The 24725-nt window shown below is 40.6% G+C and overlaps 1 protein-coding gene across 6 annotated transcripts in view; it reads left to right on the top strand.

Annotated features, from left to right (window-relative positions):
• Positions 1 to 24725, top strand: part of ATP2B1 (ATPase plasma membrane Ca2+ transporting 1) — a 133178-nt gene that overhangs the window by 38045 nt on the left and 70408 nt on the right. For all 6 annotated transcript variants that reach the window (XM_040234434.1, XM_040234437.1, XM_040234438.1 and 3 more), the window contains exon 2: positions 22265 to 22692. In XM_040234434.1, the coding sequence (XP_040090368.1) occupies positions 22485 to 22692 (208 nt within the window). In that variant the 5' untranslated portion in view covers positions 22265 to 22484. The remainder of the gene's footprint in view (positions 1 to 22264; positions 22693 to 24725) is intronic.

The following is a 24725-nucleotide window of genomic DNA, read 5'->3' on the forward strand; positions in this document are numbered from 1 at the left end:
TATAATGGGGAGCATAGATAGTGTTTATGAGTACAGATCTAGAGCCGTAACTGAGTGTTGCTGAGGTCGGAGTAGAGGACCCCAGACTTTGCTGGGATAGGTGGAGAGACAGAATGTGGATGGGGGAGCCAGTCAGAGAAACAGGGCAATGCTAAGAGGAAGAAATGTAAAACTGGAAAGCGCTTGGGGAGGGTGAGGGAGGCGTGCTGAACAGGATAGACAGCCAGTGGTGTAGATGAGAAAGGGATATCAGATCATTGAGCCCAGCTCCTCCATTTTATCCATGAAGAACTGGGAATGAGGAAGGAGAGTGATTGGCTCCGGTTATGTTAGCACAGCACAATCAGGATTAGAATCCGGTTGCTTCTGTTACCTTAGTCCCCTAGATACGTCAAAAGGGAAGGAAATGCTAATGATGATGTTGATGTATCTCGTCTTTTGGGAGAATGAGGACTGGCTGTCCCCCCCGGGGGCCCTCAAAGGATAGGGTTTATTATATCCCTTAGTAGGTTTACCATGATAAAGAGGCTGAAACTTGCAGGTTCTGAAACCCAGTTGATCTGTACTCATAATAATCTATTTTGGGGGATCAGGCTCATGTTATCAAAGCCTCATAAGATTCATATAAAAATTAGAATGTCAGTTTATTAATTTACAGTAGGGGGAAAAAAATAACTGGCTTGGGAAACAGATTCTCAAGTTCTGGCTAGCACATTCTCTTTCCCATAGATGCTGCCACATGGGAATCCACATTATAATTAGAAGGTTGCTCAGTGAGTATGTAGGCAGAACAAGTGGTACAGTCTTTGGAATGTGTAATGGAGTCAGGCTTCTCTTACGCTCCCAAAGACCAGTTACCTCATCTGGCAGTTGGGGTAATAATAATAGTACCTTGTTCATAGGGTGTTGAAAGGAATAGGCCAGATATACAGTCATCACTTAGCATAGTTCCTGCCACATGCATACCATCAATGTTATAGTTCTTCCCAGGTGGCGGTGTTCAGTCACTAAGTTGTGTCCGACTCTTTGTGACCTCATGGACTGCAGCACGCCAGGCTTCCCTGTCTCACCATCTCCCAACTAGGATACAGCTACTACTGGCACCTCATTGTGGCTTAGTATACTCCCCTACGTGCATGCTAAGTCGCTTCAGTTGTGCCCAGCTCTTTGCAACCCCGTGGACCATAGTCCTTCAGGCTTCTCTGTCCGAGGGGTTCTCCAGGTAAGAGTACTGGAGTGGGTTGCCATGCCCTCCTCCAGAGAATACTCGCCTAAACCCTGCTTAAATGATAAAGACCAAGTTTTCTTCTGCTGTTTTGACAGCTGTCCTTTCCTTGTTCTTTTCTGGTTGACCAACCCATTTCTGACTCTTACTCTCTGCCCCTCCCACCCATTAAATTAACTCATTCAGTTTAGGCGTTGTCTGATCTTGAGTCCTGGGATCCATTTTAACCTTTTTAGTATGCTTGATACAGATACTCTGCTCAATCGATCATATTAGGTTGAACCATATGAAATTGCAGATTTTTTGTTGCTTTTCATATACAAAAATGTCAGTGTCATATGGCTTAATAGAATACCTTGATTTTTAAAGTTAATTCCTTCCAAGTGGTCCCAGTAGTTTCTTTCATGAGAAGCTAAGTCTGTTGATGAATTCAGAAGTCTTTCCTTTAAATTCAAAGAGGTGTGTGTATACCGGCATACTTCTCTTCCTGTAACTAGGTTCTGAGGTTCTTCTGTTGTATGTCTGCTTGTATCCTTTGTGTTGTAATACCGTTTTTCCTCTTCTTTTTCATTTACTCTTTTACCTCCTCAGGCCAGCATCAAACATGTGAATGATTATTTGTAATCCCTTGACTGATAGTTTACATGGTGCATTTTCTGTTTAAATTATTAAGCCACTGTTTGCTGCCCATTGTACATTCCGTATGTTGTTGTTTAGTTGCTCTGACTTGTCAGTTCTTTGTGACCCCATGGACTGCAGCACTCCAGGCTTCCCTGTCCTTCGCCATCTCCTGGAGCTTGCCCAAACTCATGTCCATTGAGTCGGTAATGCCATCCAATCATCTCATCCTCTGGAGTCCCCTTCTCCTCCTGCCTTCAGTGTTTCCCAGCATCAGAGTCTTTTCCAGTGAGTCGACTCTTCACATCAGTTTGCCAAAGTATTGGAGCTTTAGCTTCAGCGTCAGTCCTTCCAATGAATATTCAGGACTGATTTCCTTTAGGATGGACTGGTTGGATCTCCTTGCAGTCCAAGGGACTCTCAAGAGTCTTCTTCAGCACCACCATTCAAAAGCATCAATTCTTCAGCAGGCAGCTTTTTTTATGGTCCAACCCTCAGATCTGTACATGACTACTGGTTTTATATCCTAGATTGTGGCCATTAAGTTTAAAATGTTGACAGTTCCAGAGAGGATACTGTGGATCATTACCAAAGTTAGCAGATTCCTTCATTGCACTAGAATTTCAGCATAATGCTGACTGGATCAAGTCAGAAGGCCTGATCACTGAAGGCAAATACATCACTTTTATAATGCTCAACTAACATCCACTGGCTTTTGGGCAAAGAAAATGATCTAAAGGCTGCTCTGACAAATTGGCTATTTCTCCCTTGTGGTTTCTGGTTCTTACCCATTTACAATGTGTGAATTCTAAATAGTGGTAATCATCGTACAGACACAGATCTGTGTTTGTTCCCTGAATGTTGTGTCACAGAGAGTTTTCCAAGTTGGTATTTAGATTTCCTAATCATTATTTTTAAGTTTTGAAGAATCTCAGTGGTTAATTGTCTAATTTTAATTGTGGCAAGAAAACCTTTTTCTCCCTCTGGGTGTAACTACTGTTTTTCTAAAGTAGATCAACTATTAGAAAATTCTGAATGTGATCCAGGCCTCTCACTTTTTAATTTTTCAATGCTATGATATGTTATTATATATGAGGACATCACATTCAGATATTGAATTTAATGTCTTCATTTATTTAACAAGTATATATTATGTGCCTTCTATATCGGTAGGCTGACTTAAATATTATACAGTGAATGCTGCGTGTGATGGTTTATTGGAAACTAAAAATGTGTTATAGTGTCAGTGTCACTGCTAATTGTTAATTTAACAATTAAGTAGGTATGGCTTCCCAGGTGGCGCTAGTGGTAGAGAACCCACCTGCCAGTGCAGGAGACTTAAGTGATGAGGGTTCCATCCCTGAGTGGGGAGGATCCCCTGGAAGAGGGCAATCAGATACTGGCAATCCACTCCAGTATTCTCGCCTGGAGAATCCATGGACAGAGGAGCCTGGTGGGCTACAGTCCATGGGATCAAAAAAGTCGGGCATGTTAACTTTACCTTGAAGGAGAGGTTACGAGAAAGGTGCAGGAAATAGGCCAGTTTTCATTAGGAAAGATGATGCTCGGAGACTTATTTGAAACATGTGCAAAGACAAAGGAGTTACGGAGTCTAAGAGCAGTACCAAAACAAATGGATGAGAGAAGGGATGTTGGTTGGATACATGATCCTACGCTGAGGCCCTCAGCATCCACGTTTCTCCTTTTGAAGACTTCTGCACAGGGGAGATGCCCATAGGCTGAATGCTGCCCAGTGTCTTACCACCATCTTAAAAGACCCGCTTCCTTCTGATCACCTTCTTGGTTCCTTCATTTTACTTTTTGCTAGTGCTAAGAAAGGAAATTTCCCACATGGCTCAGTGATAAAGAATCTGCCTGCCAATGCAGGAGACACTGGAGATGTGGCTTCCGTCCCAGTGTCTGGGATCCCCCAGAGGAAGAAATGGCACCCCACTCCAGTATTCTTGCCTGGAAAATCCCATGGACAGAGGAGCCTGGTGGGCTGCAGTCCACAAGATCACAAAGAGTCCGGAGACGACTTAGCGACTGAACACACAAGAAAGGAAATGAAACATGTTCCGACCTTCTCAAAAGCGATAAAAAAAAAAATCTCTCATTATTTTATAAGATGATTTAAAATCATTTGTATTAAGAAATTATCATAAGGAAACAAAAAGCCAAGAGCTTTTGAAATCTGTATGTTTTTTCCCCGAGTACTATAATAATCTGAAGTTTTGGTTATTACGTGTATTCTTGTTTGTTTAAACACTCTGTTAGGGGAGTTTGAGGATTCTAATTGCATTGATCGTCCACAGTTCAGATTGACTCTTAACCATTTTTATTCTAGTGAATAGTTAAGCAATTTATTAGCCTCTGTAAGAACTGTAAAAAGAACAGGAATTGGGTTCCCTCAGAAAGCTTTAGTTGTATTTAAGAAGAAAAGGTTTATTTCAAGAAACCTTCCAACAAGATATTGTTGTTGTTGTTTTTATGATGATATCAACTCTTTACTGAGCTACCTCCTTATTCTCCTTTGCTCAGATGTATCCACCCCTCTGTGTTCAACCCCCTTCATCCACTTTGCCCCATCCCACCTCAGTCCAGAGGTGTCGCTGACAGTGAAGCCTTTCTCGGATCCACATCCCCGGTAACACTCGACGCTTTGTGTGCTCACCAAACCATTCGTGATGCTCTCTACAGCAACTCATCGTGTTTGCTTGTTGTTGTTTAGTCACTGAGTCTTGTCTGACTGCAACTCCATACACTGCAGCACACCAGGTTTCTCGTCTTTCGCCACCTCCCAGAGTTTGCTCAGAGCCATACCCATTGAATCAGTGGTGCCATCCAACCAGCTCATCTGCTGCTGCCCTTTCTTCTCTTGCCCTCAGTTTTTCCCAGCATCAGGGTCTTTTATAGTAAGTCAGCTCTTCTCATCAAGTGGCCAAAGTATTGGAGCTTCAGTTTCAGTATCGGTCCTTCCAGTGAATATTCAGGGTTGATTTCCTTTAGCATTGACTGGCTTGTTCTCCTTGCAGTCCAAGGGACTCTCAAGCGTCTTCTTCTGCACCACAGTTCAAAAGCATCAATCCTTCGTCTCTCAGCCTTCTTCACGGTCCAACTCTCACATCCATACGTGACTACTGGAAAAACCCATACCTTTGACTAGACGGACCTTTGTCGGCAAAGTGATGTCTCTGTCTCTCAAACACTATCTAGGTTTGTCATAGCTTTTCTTCTAAGGAGCAAGCATTTGCAGTCACTCTCTGCAGTGGTTTTGGAGCCCAAGAAAGTAAAATCTGTCATTGTTTCCACTCTTTCCCCATATATTTGCCATGAAGTGATGGGACCAGATACCAAGATCTTAATTTTTTGAATGTTGAATTTTAAGCCAGCTTTCTGACTCTCCTCTTTCACCTTCATCAAGAGGCTCTTTAGTTCCTCTTTGCTTTCTGCCATTGAAGTGGTATCATCTGCATATCTGAGATTGTTGATATTTCTCCTGGCAGTCTTGATTCCAGCTTGTTTACTTGTCTTTCTCCCTCATTTAGGCTGTAAACTTGAAGAAATTGCCGTGGATGTAGGGCTTTACTCAGGTTTCAGTTCAGTTGCTCAGTTGTCCAACTCTTTGAGACCCCATGTACTACGGCACACCAGGCCTCCCTGTCCATCACCAACTCCCAGAGTTTACTCAAAACTCATGTCCGTTGAGTTGGTGATGCCATCCAACCACCTCATCCTCTGTCATCCCCTTCTCCTCCCGCCTTCAGTCTTTCCCAGCATCAGGGTCTTTTCAAATGAGTCACCTCTTTGCAACAGCTGGCCAGAGTATTGAAATTTCATCTTCAGCATCAGGCCTTCCGGTGAATCTTCAGGACTGATTTCCTTTAGGATGAACTGATTGGATCTCCTTGCAGTCCAATGGACTGTCAAGAGCCTTCTCCAGCACCACAGTTCAAAAGCATCAATTCTTCAGCGCTCAGCTTTCTTTATAGTCCAACTCTCACATCCATACATGACCACTGGAAAAACCATAGCTTTGACTAGACAGACCTTTGCTGGCAGTTAATGTCTCTGCTTTTTAATATGCTGTCTAGGTTGGTCATGACTTCTCTTCCAAGGAGTAAGCATCTTTTAATTTCATGGCTGCAATCACCATCTGCAGTGATTTTGGAGCCCACAAAAATAAAATCTGTCACTATTTCCCCATCTATTTGCCATGAAGTGATGGGACCAGATGCCATGATCTTAGTTTTCTGAATGTTGAGTTTTAAGCCAACTTTTTCATTCTCCTCTTTCACTTTCATCAAGAGGCTTTTTAGTTCCTCTTCTCTTTCTGCCATAAGGGTGGTGTCATCTGCATGTCTGAGGTTATTGATATTTCTCCTGGCAATCTTGATTCCAGCCTGTGCTTCATCCAGCCCACGTTTCTCATGATGTACTCTGCATATAAATTAAAGAAGCAAGGTGACAGTATACAGCCTTGACGTACTTCTTTCCTGATTTGGAACCAGTCTGTTGTTCCATGTCCAGTTCTAACTGTTGCTTCCTGACCTGTATACAGATTTCTCAAGAGGCAGGTCAGATGTCTGGTATTCCCAGCTCTTTAAGAATTTTCCACAGTGTGTTGTGATCCACACAGTCAAAGGCTTTGGCATAGTCAATTAAGCAAAAATAGATGTTTTTCTGGATCTCTGTTGCCTTTTCGATGATCCAACTGATGTTGGAAATTTGATCTCTTGTTTCTCTGCCTTTTTAAAATCCAGCTTGAATGTCTGGAAGTTCATGGTTCACATACTATTGAAGCCTGGCTTGGAGAATTTTGAGCATTACTTTACTAGCGTGTGAGATGAGTGCAGTTGTGCAGTAGTTTGAGGATTCTTTGGCGTTGCTTTTCTTTGGGATCGACCCCGGGTTTGATACTCCAATCTGCGTTGGAGACAGATTCTTTACCATCTGAGCCACCAGGGAAGCCCGTACTCAGGGACTTTAGGAACTTGTTTGGGACTAATAGGAACTTCAGAGAAAACAGATTCAGGAAGATAAGGATAATATTGGTGATTGAGTTTGATTTGCTGCAAGACATTCAGATGTTGAAACAGTTGAAAACATTGGCCTGGGGCTTGATCAAATGCTGTGATACAGGTTATAATGTGGTATTTGCTGTTCTGAGAGGCCTACGGAGATATCCTTGGGTGAGAACCTCATTTAAGATATGGTTAAAATGTAAAAAGCCAGGAAATATGTGGGCTGAGAATTGCCTAGAGACCTGGGAGTGCTAAGCAAGATAATGGAGAGAAGGGAGGAAGACTGTCAAATGACACAAAAATATATAGGAGGATGAGGACTGAGAAGAAGCCCGAGATTGTTAATCAACACAAGCAGCCAAGTCAGGAGTGAGGATGGATCCAGGTTGCTCATCACAGTGAGTGATGATCCAGGAAGAGCTGAAGAGTGACCTCATTCAGAGAGGTGGTAAAGGATGGACTTACCAGCTGGCACTTACGGTAAAGAAAGTGAAGGTCGCTCAGTCACGTCCAACTCTTTGTGACCCCATGGACTTTGGCCTGCCAGGGTCCTCTTCCTGTGTCCATGGAATGCTCCAGGCCAGAATACTAAACTGGGTAGCTGTTTCCTTCTGCAGGGCATCTTCCGCGGATTGAACTCAGGTCGCCCACATTGCAGGTGGATTCTCTACCAGCTGAGCCACCAGGGTAAAGAACCCACCTGCCAGTGCAGGAGATGCAAGGGGCACGGGTTCAGCCCAGGGCCTGGAAGATTCCTGGAAGATTCCTGGGGGTAGGAAACGGCAGCCCGCTCTGTCCAGTATCCTTGCCTGTAGACTCCCATGGACAGAGGAGCCCGGCAGGCTACAGTCCATGGGGCCGCAGAGAGTCAGGTATGACTGAGCAGAGCAACCAAACACAAAAGGAAAGGTGGAAAAGGAGATCTGGTTTGTCTCGTAAATTCCAAAAGTGGCTTGTTTTGGGAAGAGGAGGAGAGAACAGTCTTGCGGGGTGGCATGTATCTGAATATGGAAGTTGAAGGAACCAGTATAAAGTGGTGGTTGGGGCTTGCAGTGGCAGTTCAGGAAATAAGGTCTGGGAGTAGCCTTGAGTAGCCTGGAGAGGCAGGGGCAGGAGGAAATTCAGGAGAATCTGAGTAGAAAAATGAACAGGCGCGGGTGTTGGAGATGTGTCAGTGGATCGTATGTGACTGAGAAAAACAAGTTTCTAATGGAACTAAGAACTCAGTTTTTAAAATTTCTCCCTCCGTTGCTCAGCCAGTTGATATGTCTTTTCAGGGGTAGCTAAGTAACCAGATGGGTGTAGGATGAGAATGAAAGAGCACAGAGGACAAACAAGCAAAACTGCAGTCACTGGCCATTGGGAAGCTAGCCTTTTTTAGGAAGGCAGGTATGATCAGAAAGGGTCTTGATTGCCTTTGAGCCTGAAGGTCAGAATGGCTACATAAGATTCCATTCTGTATAAGAGAAATAAAGAGAAGTTTATTCAAGACTTCCAGAGAGGAAGTCTTGAATAAACAGTTCCCAGTGAGCATGACTCGTAATGTGCAGTTCTCCCCTTGAATAGCAGTCACAGAGTACAAATCAGAGTCTTGGAAGGAAGGTCAGGAATTGTGTGAAGCCAGAGTTTAAAGGATCATCAGTGTGATGTGTTGGGTGGTTATGATTCAACACATCCACTAATGTCCTTATTCTTTGCATTTTGGCGAGTGAACTCTAAGTCAGCTTCTTGCCTCACATCGTCTTAAAATAAACTTACCTTATATTTTAGCCAGATGCTTTGAATGCGTTGCAGAAGTGAGTATTGATATACTGGACCATTCTTTAGTATCTATGGCTGGAAAATGCAAAAGACTGTTAGGTACTATCACACGGTTTAAAGAAAAAAAGGAGAGAAAGGAATGGAAAAGGGTCTTCTGCCCTTCGTTCTGTGTTCCGTTGTTTAAATATTGGAATAAATAGTCCTTGAAATCTAGAAGTTTTAATTAAGAAAACAGACAGCTCATGTTAAATTTACAGATAAGAGTTATGCTTCCTTAAATATTGCCAACTTTATTTTTGTGAGTTTGTTCTGTGACATAATGAGCATCCTGCCTCCTTAAGCAGTTAAGTGTAGGTTCTTGTGAACTGACAGGAGAGAAGCTCTTAAGAACTGAGTAGGCTGGTAGAGCAGCTGGTGTGACATTCAAGTGTTCATGTTGCCTTCAAGCTCCTGAACAGAAGGGGAAAAACACTGTTTTAATTTAGAAATCGCTTTCTTGACTATAGTTGAAATGCTCCAAGCCAGGGAGGCTGGAAAAATGATAGAACATTTCGTTCTCATATTTAACTGTAGATATAATATGTTCTTATATTTGTTAGTAAGCAGCACTGGATTATATAAAATTACTTCCTTCCTTCTGAGCTTTTCAGAGGCTCAGAGGAGTGGGGGCAGGTAGGAGAAGGTAGATCTCTGAATTGTAGTTCTCTGTTAAATTTGTTAAAGTTTGATATATTTAGTTTAAAATCATTTTATGTAAATTCAGAATAAAGCAGTATGTCTTCATGTTTCTTTGAAGGAAATTATTTGCAGTATTTGTGTAATACATCAGTATATTTGGTATTAAAAATCAAAGTAATGGCTATTTTTAGAGTATGGTCTACTTTCAAGTATTCATGCAGATGAAGAACAGGATAATAAAGAACTGTGAATAATTTGTTTCTATTGTTGTTGGGAAATTTGGGGTTAAGGTGGTAATCCAACAGTTTGTTCCTTAATCCAGTTTCAGGGATTACTTAGTATCTCTAATAGTGGTTGTCCAGACCAGTAGCATCTCCATTGCCAGAGAAATTTTTTGAAACGCAAATTCTTCTTACATCCTATCCTAGATCTACTGAACTGGAGTCAGAGATCGCCAGTAGTCTGGATTAAGGAGCCCCTCAGGTGATTCTGATGCAGGCTGAGGTTTGGAAAGCACTCATCGGTGCTCAGGACAACCTTTCCAGAGACACAGGCATCATCGGTGTTTGGGGCAAAATGGTTGCAACTGGTTTGATCCTAAAGCAAAAATATCTATAGTGAACTTGAAGATCCCTGTGTTGGGGATCGTTCACATTACAATTTTATCATATATTCTGCTTAATTAAGGACTTTGATGTCATAAACAAATCATCCGTGCTGCAAATGACAGATATCAAAAGAGTGATTATCTTACAGCCCCAGTTTAACAGGAACTGTTCTGCTTTGGGCTGACAAAGTTATTTCTTCATAAAATAAAGACTAAGAGGAATGGGAGCTGTAGTGGGAACTACGATAAGGAAACTGAGTGTTTTTTTCACACTTTTACTAAGCCAGCGTGCTATAGTGTGGCTTCATCATTTTAATTGAACAGTGAAATTCTGAGCTGTGCAAGGAAAAAAAATTAATCTTGTAAATGCACATGCAGATAAATTGTTGTTGTTACCTACAAACTGATCTCACGCTTGCTAACTGCAAATAGATGGCAACAATCATGGTCAGGATTGCAGTGCCACCCAGTCTCTCTCCACTGATTCCCTTGACAGTTAATTCAAGAAGGGGAACAAGCAGTGAAAAAAAGAACTGGCCACCAGAGATGGCACCATGGTGGGAACGGGAGTCAAACATCAGAGAAATGAAGGCAATAGAACATTTCAAGAGCGAAGTGGTTAGTAATAACAGAGGTTGCCATCAGGTCAGATAAAAGGGACTAAATGTGTCCATTAGATTTAGGAACAAGAGAGGTCAGTGATCACCTTGAAGAGTCATTTCAGTGTGGCATAGGAGCAGCAGCTAGATAGAAATGGGGTGATCTGTGAGTTGGAGATGAAACAGAAATGGCAGATTTAAGAGGACAGTAGCTAGATGTGGGATTGAGGGTCATTTTTCCAATGGACTTTTATGGGTGAGATTATTTCTTTATTATTTAGATCTAATCACTAACTTTCTTACATGTTGATTTGGCATCATTTTAGCATGAGTAATCCTAATAAATTATTTTCTCAAATAAATGCATCATTTTTTCTGGGCTTTGTGAAGTATTGAAGCTCGGCATTATTACTTGGCGTAAAGTCTAGCACCTGGTTAAGAACCACTGCTTTGTAGCAGTCATTGTATAATTTACTTGGAAATCTTAACTTACATTGTCTGAAAGAATTTAAAGGAAAATTTGTGTATTTGCATACCAAACTGGTTTGCAAACTCTTTGAATCTTATGACTTTCTCTTAACAAACTAAACACCTAGCATATTATTTTAAACAGAAGTTTAGAAAATTTTGTTTTGCTCTGCTGTTTGAATTGGCATTGATTACTTTTCAAATAGATTTTTAGCTAAGGTTCAAAAAGAATGTCTCTATTCGGTAAACATTGAGCACCTACTATATTCCTGAGAGTGCTGGGGGTTAAAATTAAATGGCACAAATCCTGCCTTGAGTTCACAGATCACTGGGGAAGACAGAGTGGTAAACAAATGATTGCAGCCGTGTGTTAAAAGCTGTACTAGAAGAACAAATTAGCGCCTCCACTATTCTAATCTACTTGCTTCCCACACTGAGAGGTTTGCTAAAGCGGTCATGCTGAATTTATCACTGGCAGCATCTGTAACTTGCCCTTCCAAGTATTGTATTTAGTCTGTCTCTCAAAGACTCTGGTGGATAAGTAACTTGCTGGGAGCAGTAGGGCTAGTTTTTTTGTCAGCACAGACACAGCCATGATGTTCATGAATTTGGGGGGACTTATAAATCAGGCCTTGTAGATAGTGCTTATTTTCTGCTTGTCAGTTCTTATGAAGCAAATCCTGTTCAGTGGATTTTATGCTGTATATGCGTATGGTTCTTTACACGAGGTAAATGACTTTTCTAAACAAGCTTAATATTTTATGCAAGTGTGTATGTTTTCTTTAAGCCCCTTAAAATGCGATTAAAGTCAGTTCAGAGTAATATTAAAAGCAAACAGTCCTTTGGTTCTTCACAGTGTTTTAATGAAATAATTTGAATATAACAAAATCCTGTAAAAGAAACTTCCCGCCACTCATGGTCTTGTGATGTCTGTTCCTTCATATGTATGATATTATATCATCTGCTCTTTCCTCCATTACAGTCATATATTACAGTAGGTACTTAACCAGTTCAACAATTTACAGTAAATTTTTATCATTTCTTATTAAAATTGTTTTAAGTTTTTAAAAACTTCATTTTAGGATATGAGTCAGGCAGGTATCATGTTTTTTTCTGCAGAAGGTGACTATATAAGGAACTTGAAGGCGGGTAGTACCTCTTGTTTAAGATATGAAGATCAAAGGTAAATAAATGTTCAGTGTGTAGAAAGGATGCTTAGTCACTCGGTCGTGTCCGACACTTTGCCACCCCATGGTCTGAAGCCTGCCTGGTTCCTCTGTCCATGGGTTTTTTCACGCAAGACTCCTGGAATGGATTGCCATTTCCTCTTAAGTTTAATCATAGGTATACAGTCTGCCTCCCTTAGGGAACATTTAAGGTGGGGAGTTTCAGGTTGCTCACCCTGGCTGAGAGTTACTGCTAGTATCTGATGGGGTGGGGCAGGGAGGGGCTGGGTGAGGCTGGATTTCTGAATTTATGAAATAGTGCTCATAGTCAATAAAGTGCCAGTAGGAGCCACAGTGAGAAACAGCTATAAAGATAGTGTCCCTCTTCTCATAGCTGCCTGTCTACAAAGGAATTTGAATCAATTTTTATGTTTTTTTAAAAAATGACAAGCAATAAGTGCTGGAGAGGGTGTGGAGAAAAGGGGACCCTCTTACACTGTTGTTGGTGGGAATGCAAACTAGTACAGCAACTATGGAGAACAGTGTGGAGATTCCTTAAAAAACTGGAAATAGAACTGCCTTATGACCCAGCAATCCCACTGCTGGGCATACACACCAAGGAAACCAGAATTGAAAGAGATACATGTACCCCGATGTTCATCACAGCACTGTTTGCAATAGCCAGGACATGGAAGCAACCTAGATGTCCATCAGCAGATGAATGGATAAGAAAGCAGTGGTACATATACACTATGGAGTATTACTCAGCCATTAAAAAGAAAACATTTGAATCCGTTCTAATGAGGTGGATGAAACTGGAGCCGATTATACAGAGTGAAGTGAGCCAGAAAGAAAAACACCAATACAGTATACTAATGCATATATACGGAATTTAGAAAGATGGTAATGATAACCCTGTATGCGAGACAGCAAAAGAAACACAGATGTATAGAACAGTCTTTTGGACTCTGTGGGAGAGGGAGAGGGTGGGATGATGTGGGAGAATGGCATTGAAACATGTATAATATCAAAGAGAAAATGAATCGCCAGTCTAGGTTTGATGCAGGATACAGGATGCTCAGGGCTGGTGCACTGGGATGACCCAGAGGGATGGTACGGGGAGGGAGGAGGGAGGGGGGTTCAGGATAGGGAGCACGTGTACACCTGTGGTGGATTCATGTTGATGTATGGCAAAACCAATACAGTATTGTAAAGTAATTAGCCTCCAATTAAAATAAATAAATTTAAATTTTAAAAAATATATATGAAAATGGAGATAACTTGAGTCTTCTTTTTTGAAAGGCTGCAGTCAAAAACTTTTGTCAGTCAGATGGTGTGTAACAGCTTAGGTAGTAGTACCCATTTGAGGTACACTGCCAGCTATTTTCTTGATAGTAGCCTCCGTAGAACTTACATGTTGTTATGATTTATCCCATGTTTTAAATTTTGATCTTTCTACCCTTCTTTTAATGGTTTTTGTGAGCATTTAATGCTTGCTTTCTTTCGTTCTTTTTGGCAGTAGATGATGATGAGTATTTGGTTTCATTGCCATAAAATGAACCATTGGATTTGATCTTCAACATGCCTTTCAGTTGTTTAATTCTGATTCTTTGTTATGTAATAATTTTTTTAGCAGAATACTGGCTTTTTAAATTTTGTTCATTGTTGGTGTATTGATTTAGAAACTTATAACTTTTATCATTAAGTGAATGAAAATAAGCTGTCTTTATCTTTAGAGCCCTGGAGAAGGAAATGGCAACCCACTCCAGTACTCTTGCCTGGAGAATCCCATGGAGGGAGGAGCCTGGTAGGCTACAGTCCATGGGGTCGCAAAGAGTTGGACACGACTGGGCGACTTCACTTTCACTTTATCTTTAGAGGGTCCCCTGCCAAACCCCAGATCCATAATTTGTGTTCCTATAGAAGGAGTTGTGGCTTCCCTGGTGGCTCAGAGGGTAAAGCGTCTGCCTGCAATGCAGGAGACCTGGGTTCGATCCCTGGGTCAGGAAAGTCCCCTGGAGAAGGAAATGGCAACCCACTACAGTAAAATCGAATAGACAGAGAAGCCTGGTAGACTACAGTCCATGTGATCGCAAAGAGTCGGACACGACTGAGGGACTTCACTTCACTTCTTCAGAAGGAGTCATAGACTAAGAATCTTTGTAAATACTTTTTTTTTTTTAACTTTCATGTTTACTGAGATATATGATAGATCTAGTAAATAGAAATTTGACCTAACACTTAAGTTACTTTGGTATATGAATGAAAATTTGAAGACATTGAGTTATTTCAGTGTAGATACCTTAAGAGAAATGTTGGAATTTCCTTGGGAAAGAATATATGAAATCAGAAGTAACTTAATGTACTGAATTAATTACAGAATCTGTAAGCATTAAAAAATTAAAGATTAAGATTTAGGACTGTAACTTTTTCTGTTAGGTTTGGAATTTTATCCTGAGTTGGGAGTGATTTGGAAAAATCAAAATTACTTGGGAATCTTTAGTTGACTTGAAGGACACATTAAGAGATTAATGAAAGTTTAAATGAAAAGATTAGTTTCTAACAAATTTTGATTTATAACCAGTTTGCATAAATCTAAAGTTGAAATTAATGAAATGTCTTTCCTAAGCCGATGACCACAATTAGCAGATCTTCAAATTAGATGTTATGTTTCATACACTGTATACAAAAAAGAGTAAGTTTTCCCATCTGGGTTATGTTGTCTTTGACCTAATCTTGTCTAAAAGGAATCTTGATTTTTAAAAGCTAAGCAGTTGAGGATTACAGGAATGGAGTGCTGAATAGAAGTTGTGTACATGTAGAAAGCATCCTTACTGCATCAGGACTGATGGTGTTATTTTTTTAAAACAGGGATGGACTTTCAAGACGTGTGTGTGTGTGTGTGTGTGTGTGTGTGTGTGCTTAGTCACTCAGCCATGTCCAACTCTTTGCAACCGCATAGACTGTATAGCCCGCCAGGCTCCTCTATCCATGGTAATTCTCCAGGCAAGAACACTGGAGTGGGTTGCCATGCCCTTGTCGAGGGGAATCTTCCCAACCCAGAGATAAACCCAGGTCTCCCGTGTTGCAGGCGGATTCTTTTTTTTTTTTTTTTTTAAAGCAGGCGGATTCTTTACCGAGTGAGCCACCAGGGAAGCCCGTCGGGACTTGAGTCATCACCAGAACAGATGGGCTGTCTTCAAGTTTTGAACTGTCCTCCATACATTCTGTCAGTATAGCTTCATCAGCTCCAAGGGTAGAGAGTCTGACTGACCAAGGGACCCTTTATTGGTCAGAGTTCTCCCTCTCCAGAGAAAAGAAAGAACCAATGGGAAATCTGTCTGTATAGTGATTGATCATCTACCCATATAGTGATTTATCAGGAGGAATTTGCTCAGGCAGTTACGGGGACTGAGAAGTCCCACAGTCTGCCATCTACAAAGTAAAGACTCAGGCAAGCTTGTGGTTTCATTCAGTTTGAAGGCCTGAGAGCCAAGGAAGTCGATGGGCAATTTCCCAGTCTGAGGGCTGAAGACTGGACAGTCAGGCAGGGAGTGGGGTACGATTTACCATTTTTTCTTTTGTTTGGGTGCACACTGGATTGGATGATGCCCACCTACATCACAAAGAGCGGTCTGCTTTACTTAGTCTATTCATTCACCTGCTAATCTCATCCAGAAACACCCTTGTAGGCATACCCATAAATAATGTTTGGCCAAATATCTGAGGTCCATGGGATCTAGTCAAATTGACATAAAATTAATAACTGTTACAGATCCATTCCAGTATGGGATGACTTGTTACTAATAAGTGCTGCCTCAGCCAAAAATCTACCTCTCTGTAACTTTCTTTCATTTCATACTTGTGCCCTCCACTATAGAATATATCTAGTCACTATTCTACACTGCAAATTTTCAAATGTTTTATGCTGTCACTTATATGAGAAATCTACAGTTCAACACAAATGAACACATCTATGACACGATAGACTCACAGAGATAGCAAACAGACGTGTGGTTGCCTGCACACAAGTGGAAGAGTGGAGAGGGAGAGAGAAGGGGTCGGAGTCTGGGATTAGCCGATATAAACTGTTATACACAGGATGGATAAGCAACAAGGTCCTACTGTGTAGGACAGGGAACTTTATTCAGTATCCCGTGATAAAACAGAATGGAAATGAATATGAAGAAGAATATATATATATATATATGTATAACTGATTCCCTTTGCTATATAGCAGAAATTAACACAACACTGTAAATCAGCAATACTTCAGTGAAAGTTTTTTAAAATTTTCAAATGTTTGAAAATAGCCATCTTGAGATATTCCTCTCCTAGACTAAATTCTTTCCACATCTGTAATGGGCTGGTTTTCTGATGTCTTCAACATTCTCTTTATTATTTTTCACACTGTGCATCTCATGGTAATTCAGACCTGACCAATGCAAAGTCTAGTTGGCCTGTTGTCTATAATACACATACAAGTTGGCGCCGCTCTTTTGTTCATTAGTCTTTTTGATGTATTCAGTCATCATATGCTTTATCTGTATAGCAGAGCTTCACCTATATTAGACTTATCATCAGAATTCTCTGTTTATTTAGGTTTAGACGTCTTAACAATAAAAATTTGTTTGTTGTTGTTTAGTTGCTAAGTCATGGCCAACTCTTTTGTGGCTGTATGGACAGTAGCCCACCAGGCTCCTCTGAGATTCACATCTCAGGCAGGAATACTGGAGTGGGCTACCATTTCCTTCTCCAAGGGATCTTTGACCCAGGGGTTGGACGGCATCTCGTGCATTGGCAGGCAGATTCTTTACCACTCAGGCACCAGGGAAGCCCAACAATAAAAATAGCTCACATGCATTTACAGTTTACTGTGTGCCAGGCTAAGTTCACATTGTTTTATGTACAGACACACATTTAGGGAGGCGTGTTATGTTGTATCTGTGTTGCATGATCCTGTAACATAAGTGTGTTTGTGCAAAGCAAAGTAGAAAGGGTTTGTTAACTCCCTTTGTTAGTTTTTAATACTCCTGTCATTGCTACCTAAGACAGCTTGGGAATGGGAGGGGAAAGCACTTGCATCATGATAATTAACATCAAGCCAATGCTTTGAGTAAACTGAACCTTTGTCTTTGAATGTACACTGTTGGGTTTCTTGTATATCATATTTGTACAGTTGTGTTTTTGAAATTAAATGTAAGAGATCATACCTTTGTACTAATTATAGTTAACTTCCCATTTCCACCTGTCTTTCCAGATTCTAATTCTGTCATCTGGTACACTTGCTGAGTTAGCTAGCTTCAAGTCATCTATAGATTAGAGAAGTATAACTTCTGTGTTTTCACATCACTAATAGAAGTTTAGAACAGTCGGGAATTTGGAACCCAAAAATGCATTAAATAACACCTTTCAGGTTGTTCCTCTTATGCTAGTACACTTAGTTATAGTAGCATATGTTTTCTTGCCTGCAGGAATCATGTTACTGTATAATATTAATAATCACTTTAGAGTTCAGTGTTTCATCCAACTCCATATTTCATCACCAAATTTATTTAGCTGTCCAGCTATTTCTTTCGGTTTTTCTAATGTGTGGTGTTTTTGTTGTCCTCATCATTGTTGAGTCTAAATAATATCATACAGCCATTCTGTGATCCAGAGTCAGGTGACCTTGTGAAAGAAAGCATTGGTTTGTAACATTAACAAAACTGTCTCTTTATGAGCTTCACTCAGTGCTAAGACTTCATAGTCATCCTTTTGTTTTCTTTTGGGGTCCTGCCTGCCCATTCACAGCAAAGCTTATGTGTCACTTGGAATCCATCTCATTCTTTTTGAAGACTCTAGCTATTTTTGCTCAACTCTAGTCTTAAACCATCTGTCTTTTTATGTAATAACTCAAAGATTACCAACAGTTCTTGGATCAGAGACATTATCTAGGGATTCTGGGATAAATTATGGAGATAGGTGTTTTCTTTAAAACCCCCCTCTTGTCGAGCCTCAGCTTCCAAGATTTCTTCTTAAACTTTTCAAATGGAAGATCAGAATCTCTTCATGAACAATGAGAAGCAAAGGAAATGTTCTACTTTCTGTTGTATCTCAGTTCTAAATAGTGTTTCTCTCTCCTGATTGTCATGGTGAAGCTAACAATAAAGAGCAAAGCTTTTTTGTTGTCCTTGGCATTTTGGTCAGTTTACTAGTTAGGTGACTAGAAGCGTGAATAATAGTAGGGAAGAGAGGAAAACAGACGAGGTTGTAGACAATCTAGAAATAGACAACAGTTCGATTTCTCATTTGTGGGTTAATTAGTAGTTCAGATAGTGCACTTTGGGAAAGGGGTTCATTTGCATTGGGTAGCTTTCTCTGGACTTCTCTTTCTTCACACAGTAGGGGGAACTAAACACGGTGATCATGTACTTACCAAAGCCCTGCGAGTTGCAAAGTGATAGAAAAACCTCCAAAAGGAGTTTATTGACAAAGAACAAAAAGATCATGGTTAGGACAGACTTTAGGTGTTGGTTGACGCAAGAACCCAAATGATCCAGCACCGACAACCATATTTTCTCCCTCCCTTCCTTTTAGACGCATTCTCAGAGGCGGTCCACATCTCAGTTTTAAGTTCAGTAAGAAGAAACAAGCCTGTATTCCAGAGTCACAGCAGAAGCCCCGTTGCCCCCTGTTGGCCTTTGTTGAGTCACATGCACATGACTGAACCCATCATCCTTATGGACAGGGCAGTATCCGGATATGGGGATGGACCACTGAGAGCTGGGGAAGGACAGGGGTAGCAGATAACAAATACCACTCTAATGTCTAGTGAATTCTCGTTTTATCATATAAATTGGTACATTTGGTATTGTTTGACTGTTTAACCTACCAAAATTTCCATTTCAGCCTGATAAACGTGAAGACTTCAAGCAGAGAAACATGACTTTTGATTTGCAAATAGAAGTTTCAGATTCTAGCTCTATTATGTATCCTTATTGTTGAGAAATTTAAGGGCCACCCAGTAAATAACACCCTTCTCTCTGGCATGAATTTTGTCAAGAGAAAAGGCAAATATTGGCACGTAGGAATAAAAATACTACTTTTATTACTGACAGAAGCTGAAATGAATGACTTAGGTTTTGTGTGATAGCTGAAATTCTAGTATTGAACCCAGAACTAAACAGTTACTTACCTCCACCCCAGGCATTTTGAAGGATGCTAGGATTTTTAGCTGGGGGTCTGCCCCTACTAATTCAGACCAGATGGCGTGAGTCTTACAGACATGCTGTTTACAAAGAAGGCAAGGAAGTGAGGAAGCTCCTTGTTCTCGGAAAATCAGTCAAGCAGTTCATTTCGGCTCGATGATGATAGATGGGTAGGAGGCCAGAACTTGTTGAGGAAAATTTCTCTTTTTGGAAACCGGAGTAATGGTGACATACATGCTTCCAACACGTAGACTGATGAATCTTAATTGTTTTATTTCTTAAATAAATAATAATGATTTACTCTAGGATTGGTGTGATGCTCAGATGCCAAGAAATTTTAGGTAGGAAAACACAGAGATCGTAAAAATAACCACCCTCTCCAGCTTTTGAAGTCGAGTTATTATAATAATTGTTGTGTGAGTATGAACCCACTTTGCCTAGGGGATGAGTAAAATTCGTAATAATTGGGCAAGCATAAGGATTTGTGAAGTGGGTGAAAGCAGGCAACGAAAGAAAATGTCTTACAGAATTCATAACTGTCACATCCCTGTAAATTTAAGCCAAGGCCAGCGAGCTTTTCCTTCCCCAGGTGTCTTTAAGCAGTGGGCAGAGAATCAGCATTTTGTCCGTTCTCCTGTCCAGGGGTCCTCACATTGCACTCTCTGAACTACTAGCGTGTCACCTGATAGTTTGTTAGAAACAGAGATTGTGGAGCCCGCCCTAGCCGTGCTGAAACTCTGCAGCTGGCATCTGTAGTCTAACAAGTCCTCTAGCCAGTTCTGATGGATATTGAACTGGAAGAAACACATACCACGATTTTGCAAACATCCCTGTAACAATTCCATAGCTGAAGACTAATTGCACTTGCAAGTAATCTTTTCTACCTCCTCATCATTCGTGAAAGTGAAAGTCACTCAGTTGTGTCCGACTCTTTGCGACCCCATGAACTGTACAGTCCATGGAATTCTCCAGGCCAGAACACTGGAGTGGGTAGCCTTTTCCTACTCCAGGGGATCTTCCCAACCCAGGGATCGAACCCTGGTTTCCTGTATTGCAGGTGGATTCTTTACCAGCTGAGCCACAAGGGAAGCCCAGTCATTAAGCATTTATTAAATATGGGCTTCTCTTGTAGCTCAGTTGGTAAAGAATCTGCCTGCACTGCAGGAAACCCAGGTTTGATCCCTGGGTCAGGAAGATCCCCTGGAGAAGGAAATGACTACCCACTCCAGGATCCTTGCCTGGAAAATCTTGTGGACAGAGGAGCCTGGTGGGCTGCTGTCCATGGGGTCGCAAAGAGTTGGATATGACTGAGTGACTAACGCTTACTTACTTAAATATGGGGCATTCCTACTCAAAGAAATTGAGTAGGTAAAATTGAGCGTAGTCTTAAATGCCCAACAGATATTAACATTAAGACTGTATTTTCATCGTATAGGTTTAGATAGAGTGGCACGGTGGTCATTTAAAAGACTAAATAGAGCCTCAAAATGTAGAAGGGATTGGTTAAAGGAGATAATGGAATGAGAAAGAAACTAGAGGGTAGTGATTGTAATCTGTGTAGGGCACTTGAAGATGGGGGAGAAAAGGGAGTGTGCAGAAGAGGCTTTTCAAAGGAACGATTACCTGAGCTCAGCTAACTCACTGAAGCTGAGGTGGACAGAATCAAAGATGATTTAAGAGCTGAAGCCCGCATGATTAGGATGATGATAGTGGGGAAGGGGCTTTCCAATTAGGGAATAAAATGAATCCATTGTCAGGCATGTTAACCTTGTGGTCCTAGTTGAAAAGGACATATATTGAGAGGGAGAAGTTGAGAGCTTGTTTTTAGTTGGTTTAGAGTAAGAGGAGAACTTGAAAGCACATTTGTCCCTTGGTATTGGCAGGAGATTGGTTCTAGGCCAAAATAGCCCCCCAACCCCCCAATACCAAAATCGGCAGATACTCATGTGGGCCGTCTATCTATCTATGGGTTCCATATTTGCCCATTCAGCCAACCGGTTGTTGTGAAGAAAATTACAGTAATGCATTCACTCATTCTTGAAATGCTTACTGAATGTCTTCCACGGGTCCGACCCAGTTCTAGGTTCTCAGGATATAAAAATGGACCAACCCGTGCCCAGCCTTCGGAACTAATGTTGTGGGTGGAGGGAGACAACAAATAAGTAAATAAGTGAGCAAGATAATTTCAGGTAATACTAAGGGCCAGCAAAGAAAATAGAGTAACAGTGAAGAGTGGCTAAGGGGTATCTGATTTCTTCAGATAGCTAGTCGGTGAAGACCCGAGCTGGCAGCATGTGACAGAAACCAGTTGGAAAATGTGAAATAGGTGAAAGATAGTTTTAGGAAGCCAAGAGGTGCTGGCATCACAGAGTGGCCCAGGAGAACTGCAAGAAAGCATGTGAGAAGGTTCCTGGTGCTTTTCGCCTTTTCAGGCACTCTTCTATATGAAAGGTTTGGAGAGAGAGGATAGTGTGTATTTGAAGGAACATGAGCTTAGAGGCATCCTAGGTCATTCATGTCAGGCATTTGTTGGCTGTATAGAAACTCCTCAATTTATCTGAGGCCTATTCTTCTCAGTAGAGTAAGGAGTAATAACACCTCATGGGATTAAATTGTGATGATAAAGTGAGAGAATGAATTTAAAGCAGCTAACGTATTTCTTGTAACATGTGCTTAATGATAATTATTTCAATCGGTCATGTGAAATACAGTTTTATTTAATAATGGTGGAATATCATGTCTCTTGATACACAGTTTTATTTAGAAGTTATACTTTGAACTTTTATCATGCAAAACATTTTAAGGAGTGCGAGACTTATTTTTGCAGTTAAATGGTATATTTTGATTAGGTATCTGATGACAAAATATGCTTATATGCATAACACTCTCAGATGCATTTTACTCACTTTAAATATTTTCTTCTTACAGATATGTACCTCTCATGACTGATAGGAAGAAACTAGTCATGGGCCAAAGGTCAAGATACTTCCCTGGGAAATGCTGCTGATGCTCCTTTACAAAGTCATATGATGAATGTTTGGTTTAAGAAAGATTTTCCTATTTAAGAGATTTTCTCCTTGGAAATATATCAAGTGAAAATTACAGAGTCTTTTGGGAAACATTTTCCTCCTAATAAATTATACCTGTAATGGGCGACATGGCAAACAACTCAGTTGCATATGGTGGAGTAAAAAACTCTTTGAAGGAAGCTAATCACGATGGAGACTTTGGAATTACACTCGCAGAGCTGCGGGCCCTCATGGAGCTCAGGTCCACAGACGCAGTACGGAAAATACAGGAAAGCTATGGAGACGTCTATGGAATCTGCACCAGGTTAAAAACATCTCCCAATGAAGGTGAGCTGTGTTACATCCCTCTTTAGTACTTTGTTCAGTAAGTGCTGTGATTGGCTCATAAAAAAGCATGCTTAGATTGTCTTAGCTGTTGTTTGATGATGCCATACTTTTTTAACATTTAAGGTGGTTTAGCTATCAGATTCGGAGAAGGCAATGGCACCCCACTCCAGTACTCTTGCCTGGAAAATCCCTTGAACAGAGGAGCCTGGTGAGCTGCAGTCCATGGGGTCGCAAAGAGTTGGACACAACTGAGCGACTTCCCTTTCACTTTTCACTTTCATGCATTGGAGAAGGAAATGGCAACCCACTCCAGTGTTCTTGCCTGGAGAATCCCAGGGACAGGGGAGCCTGGTGGGCTGCTGTCTATGGGGTTGCACAGAGTCGGACACAACTAAAGCGACTTAGCAGCAGCAGCAGCTATCAGATTGGTGTAAAGTAACTTTAGATCAAAAAATAGTATTGCACAGTAATTTATTTATTTTAAGTTGGTGGGAGGAAGGATTTTGTACTGTCACACATATTGCTGCTTGTTTATTAAAGAGCATGGTTGTCTTTCCACTTGAGCTTTGGAGGGTGGAACCAGGCTTGGTAGTTCCCAGGAGATTCTGTAGAAATAAACCCTGCTCACTATCCTTCATTTTGCCAGGCAGCTTAAAATAGTTTTCACTGCCTGTAGCTGACTGAATTGTTGTTTTAAAAAAAAAAAAACCTAAAACTTTAGCAATTTGTTCTGAAGGTACCAGAGCAAATGGAGTAGATTAGATGGCAATTTTTTATTTAGCAGACATTTCCTTTGATTAAAAATAGTTTTCAATCTTAGAATTATATTCAATTTCCGTGTTCAAAGAAGTCTTTGGTTTTATAATTCTTGATTTGTAGTAAATTTCTTTTTGAGAAGCAGAAGAATTCATTATAACTTCATTACATTATGATCTTTGAAGGGTTTTCAAAGGATGACCTTTCTTTTATACACTGATCATGTTAAATGTGAAATTAAGGTTAGGGATTTTCAGGGAGGCATTTCTACACACTGCAAAGGAAGCGGCAGGCAAATATATGAAGGTGAGTGTTTGGTGGTTACAGTTTATTTTAGTAAGAATAGGTGGTTAGTAATGTTAAAAGTTTAAAGGATATTAGTATATATCCTTTATATCTTTATGTAGAAAGGAGTATCTGTCTAAAGCCAGTTCTAGAGAAATCATTTTTCCGGAAGCATCTTATGCTGTGCCACTACTTGTGATAAATTTTGGGGTAATAGCAAAAAGTCATTTCCAAAATTGTCAAAGAATTTTAAATCATACCAAAAGATTCTTTGAAACCTTTATATAATTCTATGCGAATTGCTCATTGTTTTAATGATGGGTAGTTACTTTAATTTTTCTGAGGAAGCTGATGTCAATATTCCCATTTCCTTAAAGGGCTTCCTCAGGTCACTTGGAGTATGTTCTTTTTTCTGTAAAGTCTTCCAGATGGTCTTGATCTTTTCCTCAAGTCAGAACCACTGGAGACATGGAGTTCTCAGTTATACCTTAAATATGCTGCACCATTTTAAGAGCTGCTTCAAGGAATCAGAACAGACACGTGGGCTTGAAGCAATGTAATATGACAGAATTGTAGCTTGTTCATTATGCAAGTCTTAAAGTTTCAGCTAACTTCATATGACTTTAGAGATTTGTACATTACTTACACTGTTCTCAGTTGGTTGATTCAGTAATTTAACCATCTGTGCTTAACTACATTTAATCTAAAACCTAATCATTGGATGTTTCAGTATCACCAAATTGATCAAAAGCATTAATATTTTTTAAAAACCCTCAATATAACTGAAAGTGATACTGAACTTTACTTTGAAACCTGCCCTTAACTGCACTTTCCCCAACCATAGCTCTATGTTTCCCTGCTATTAGTTACTCAGAACTCTCGTCTTCTCATAACTAAAAATCCCTCCATGGTGTGTTATTTTTAATGGTCTTAGTTTCTGTTTAGTTTGCACTGCAATTTCTTTTCTTCTCTTATTTCAGGCAGTGCTCCTT

The sequence above is a fragment of the Oryx dammah genome, unplaced genomic scaffold (assembly GCF_014754425.2).
Source record: "Oryx dammah isolate SB20612 unplaced genomic scaffold, SCBI_Odam_1.1 HiC_scaffold_29, whole genome shotgun sequence".
In the NCBI taxonomy this organism is placed as follows: Eukaryota; Metazoa; Chordata; class Mammalia; order Artiodactyla; family Bovidae; genus Oryx; species Oryx dammah.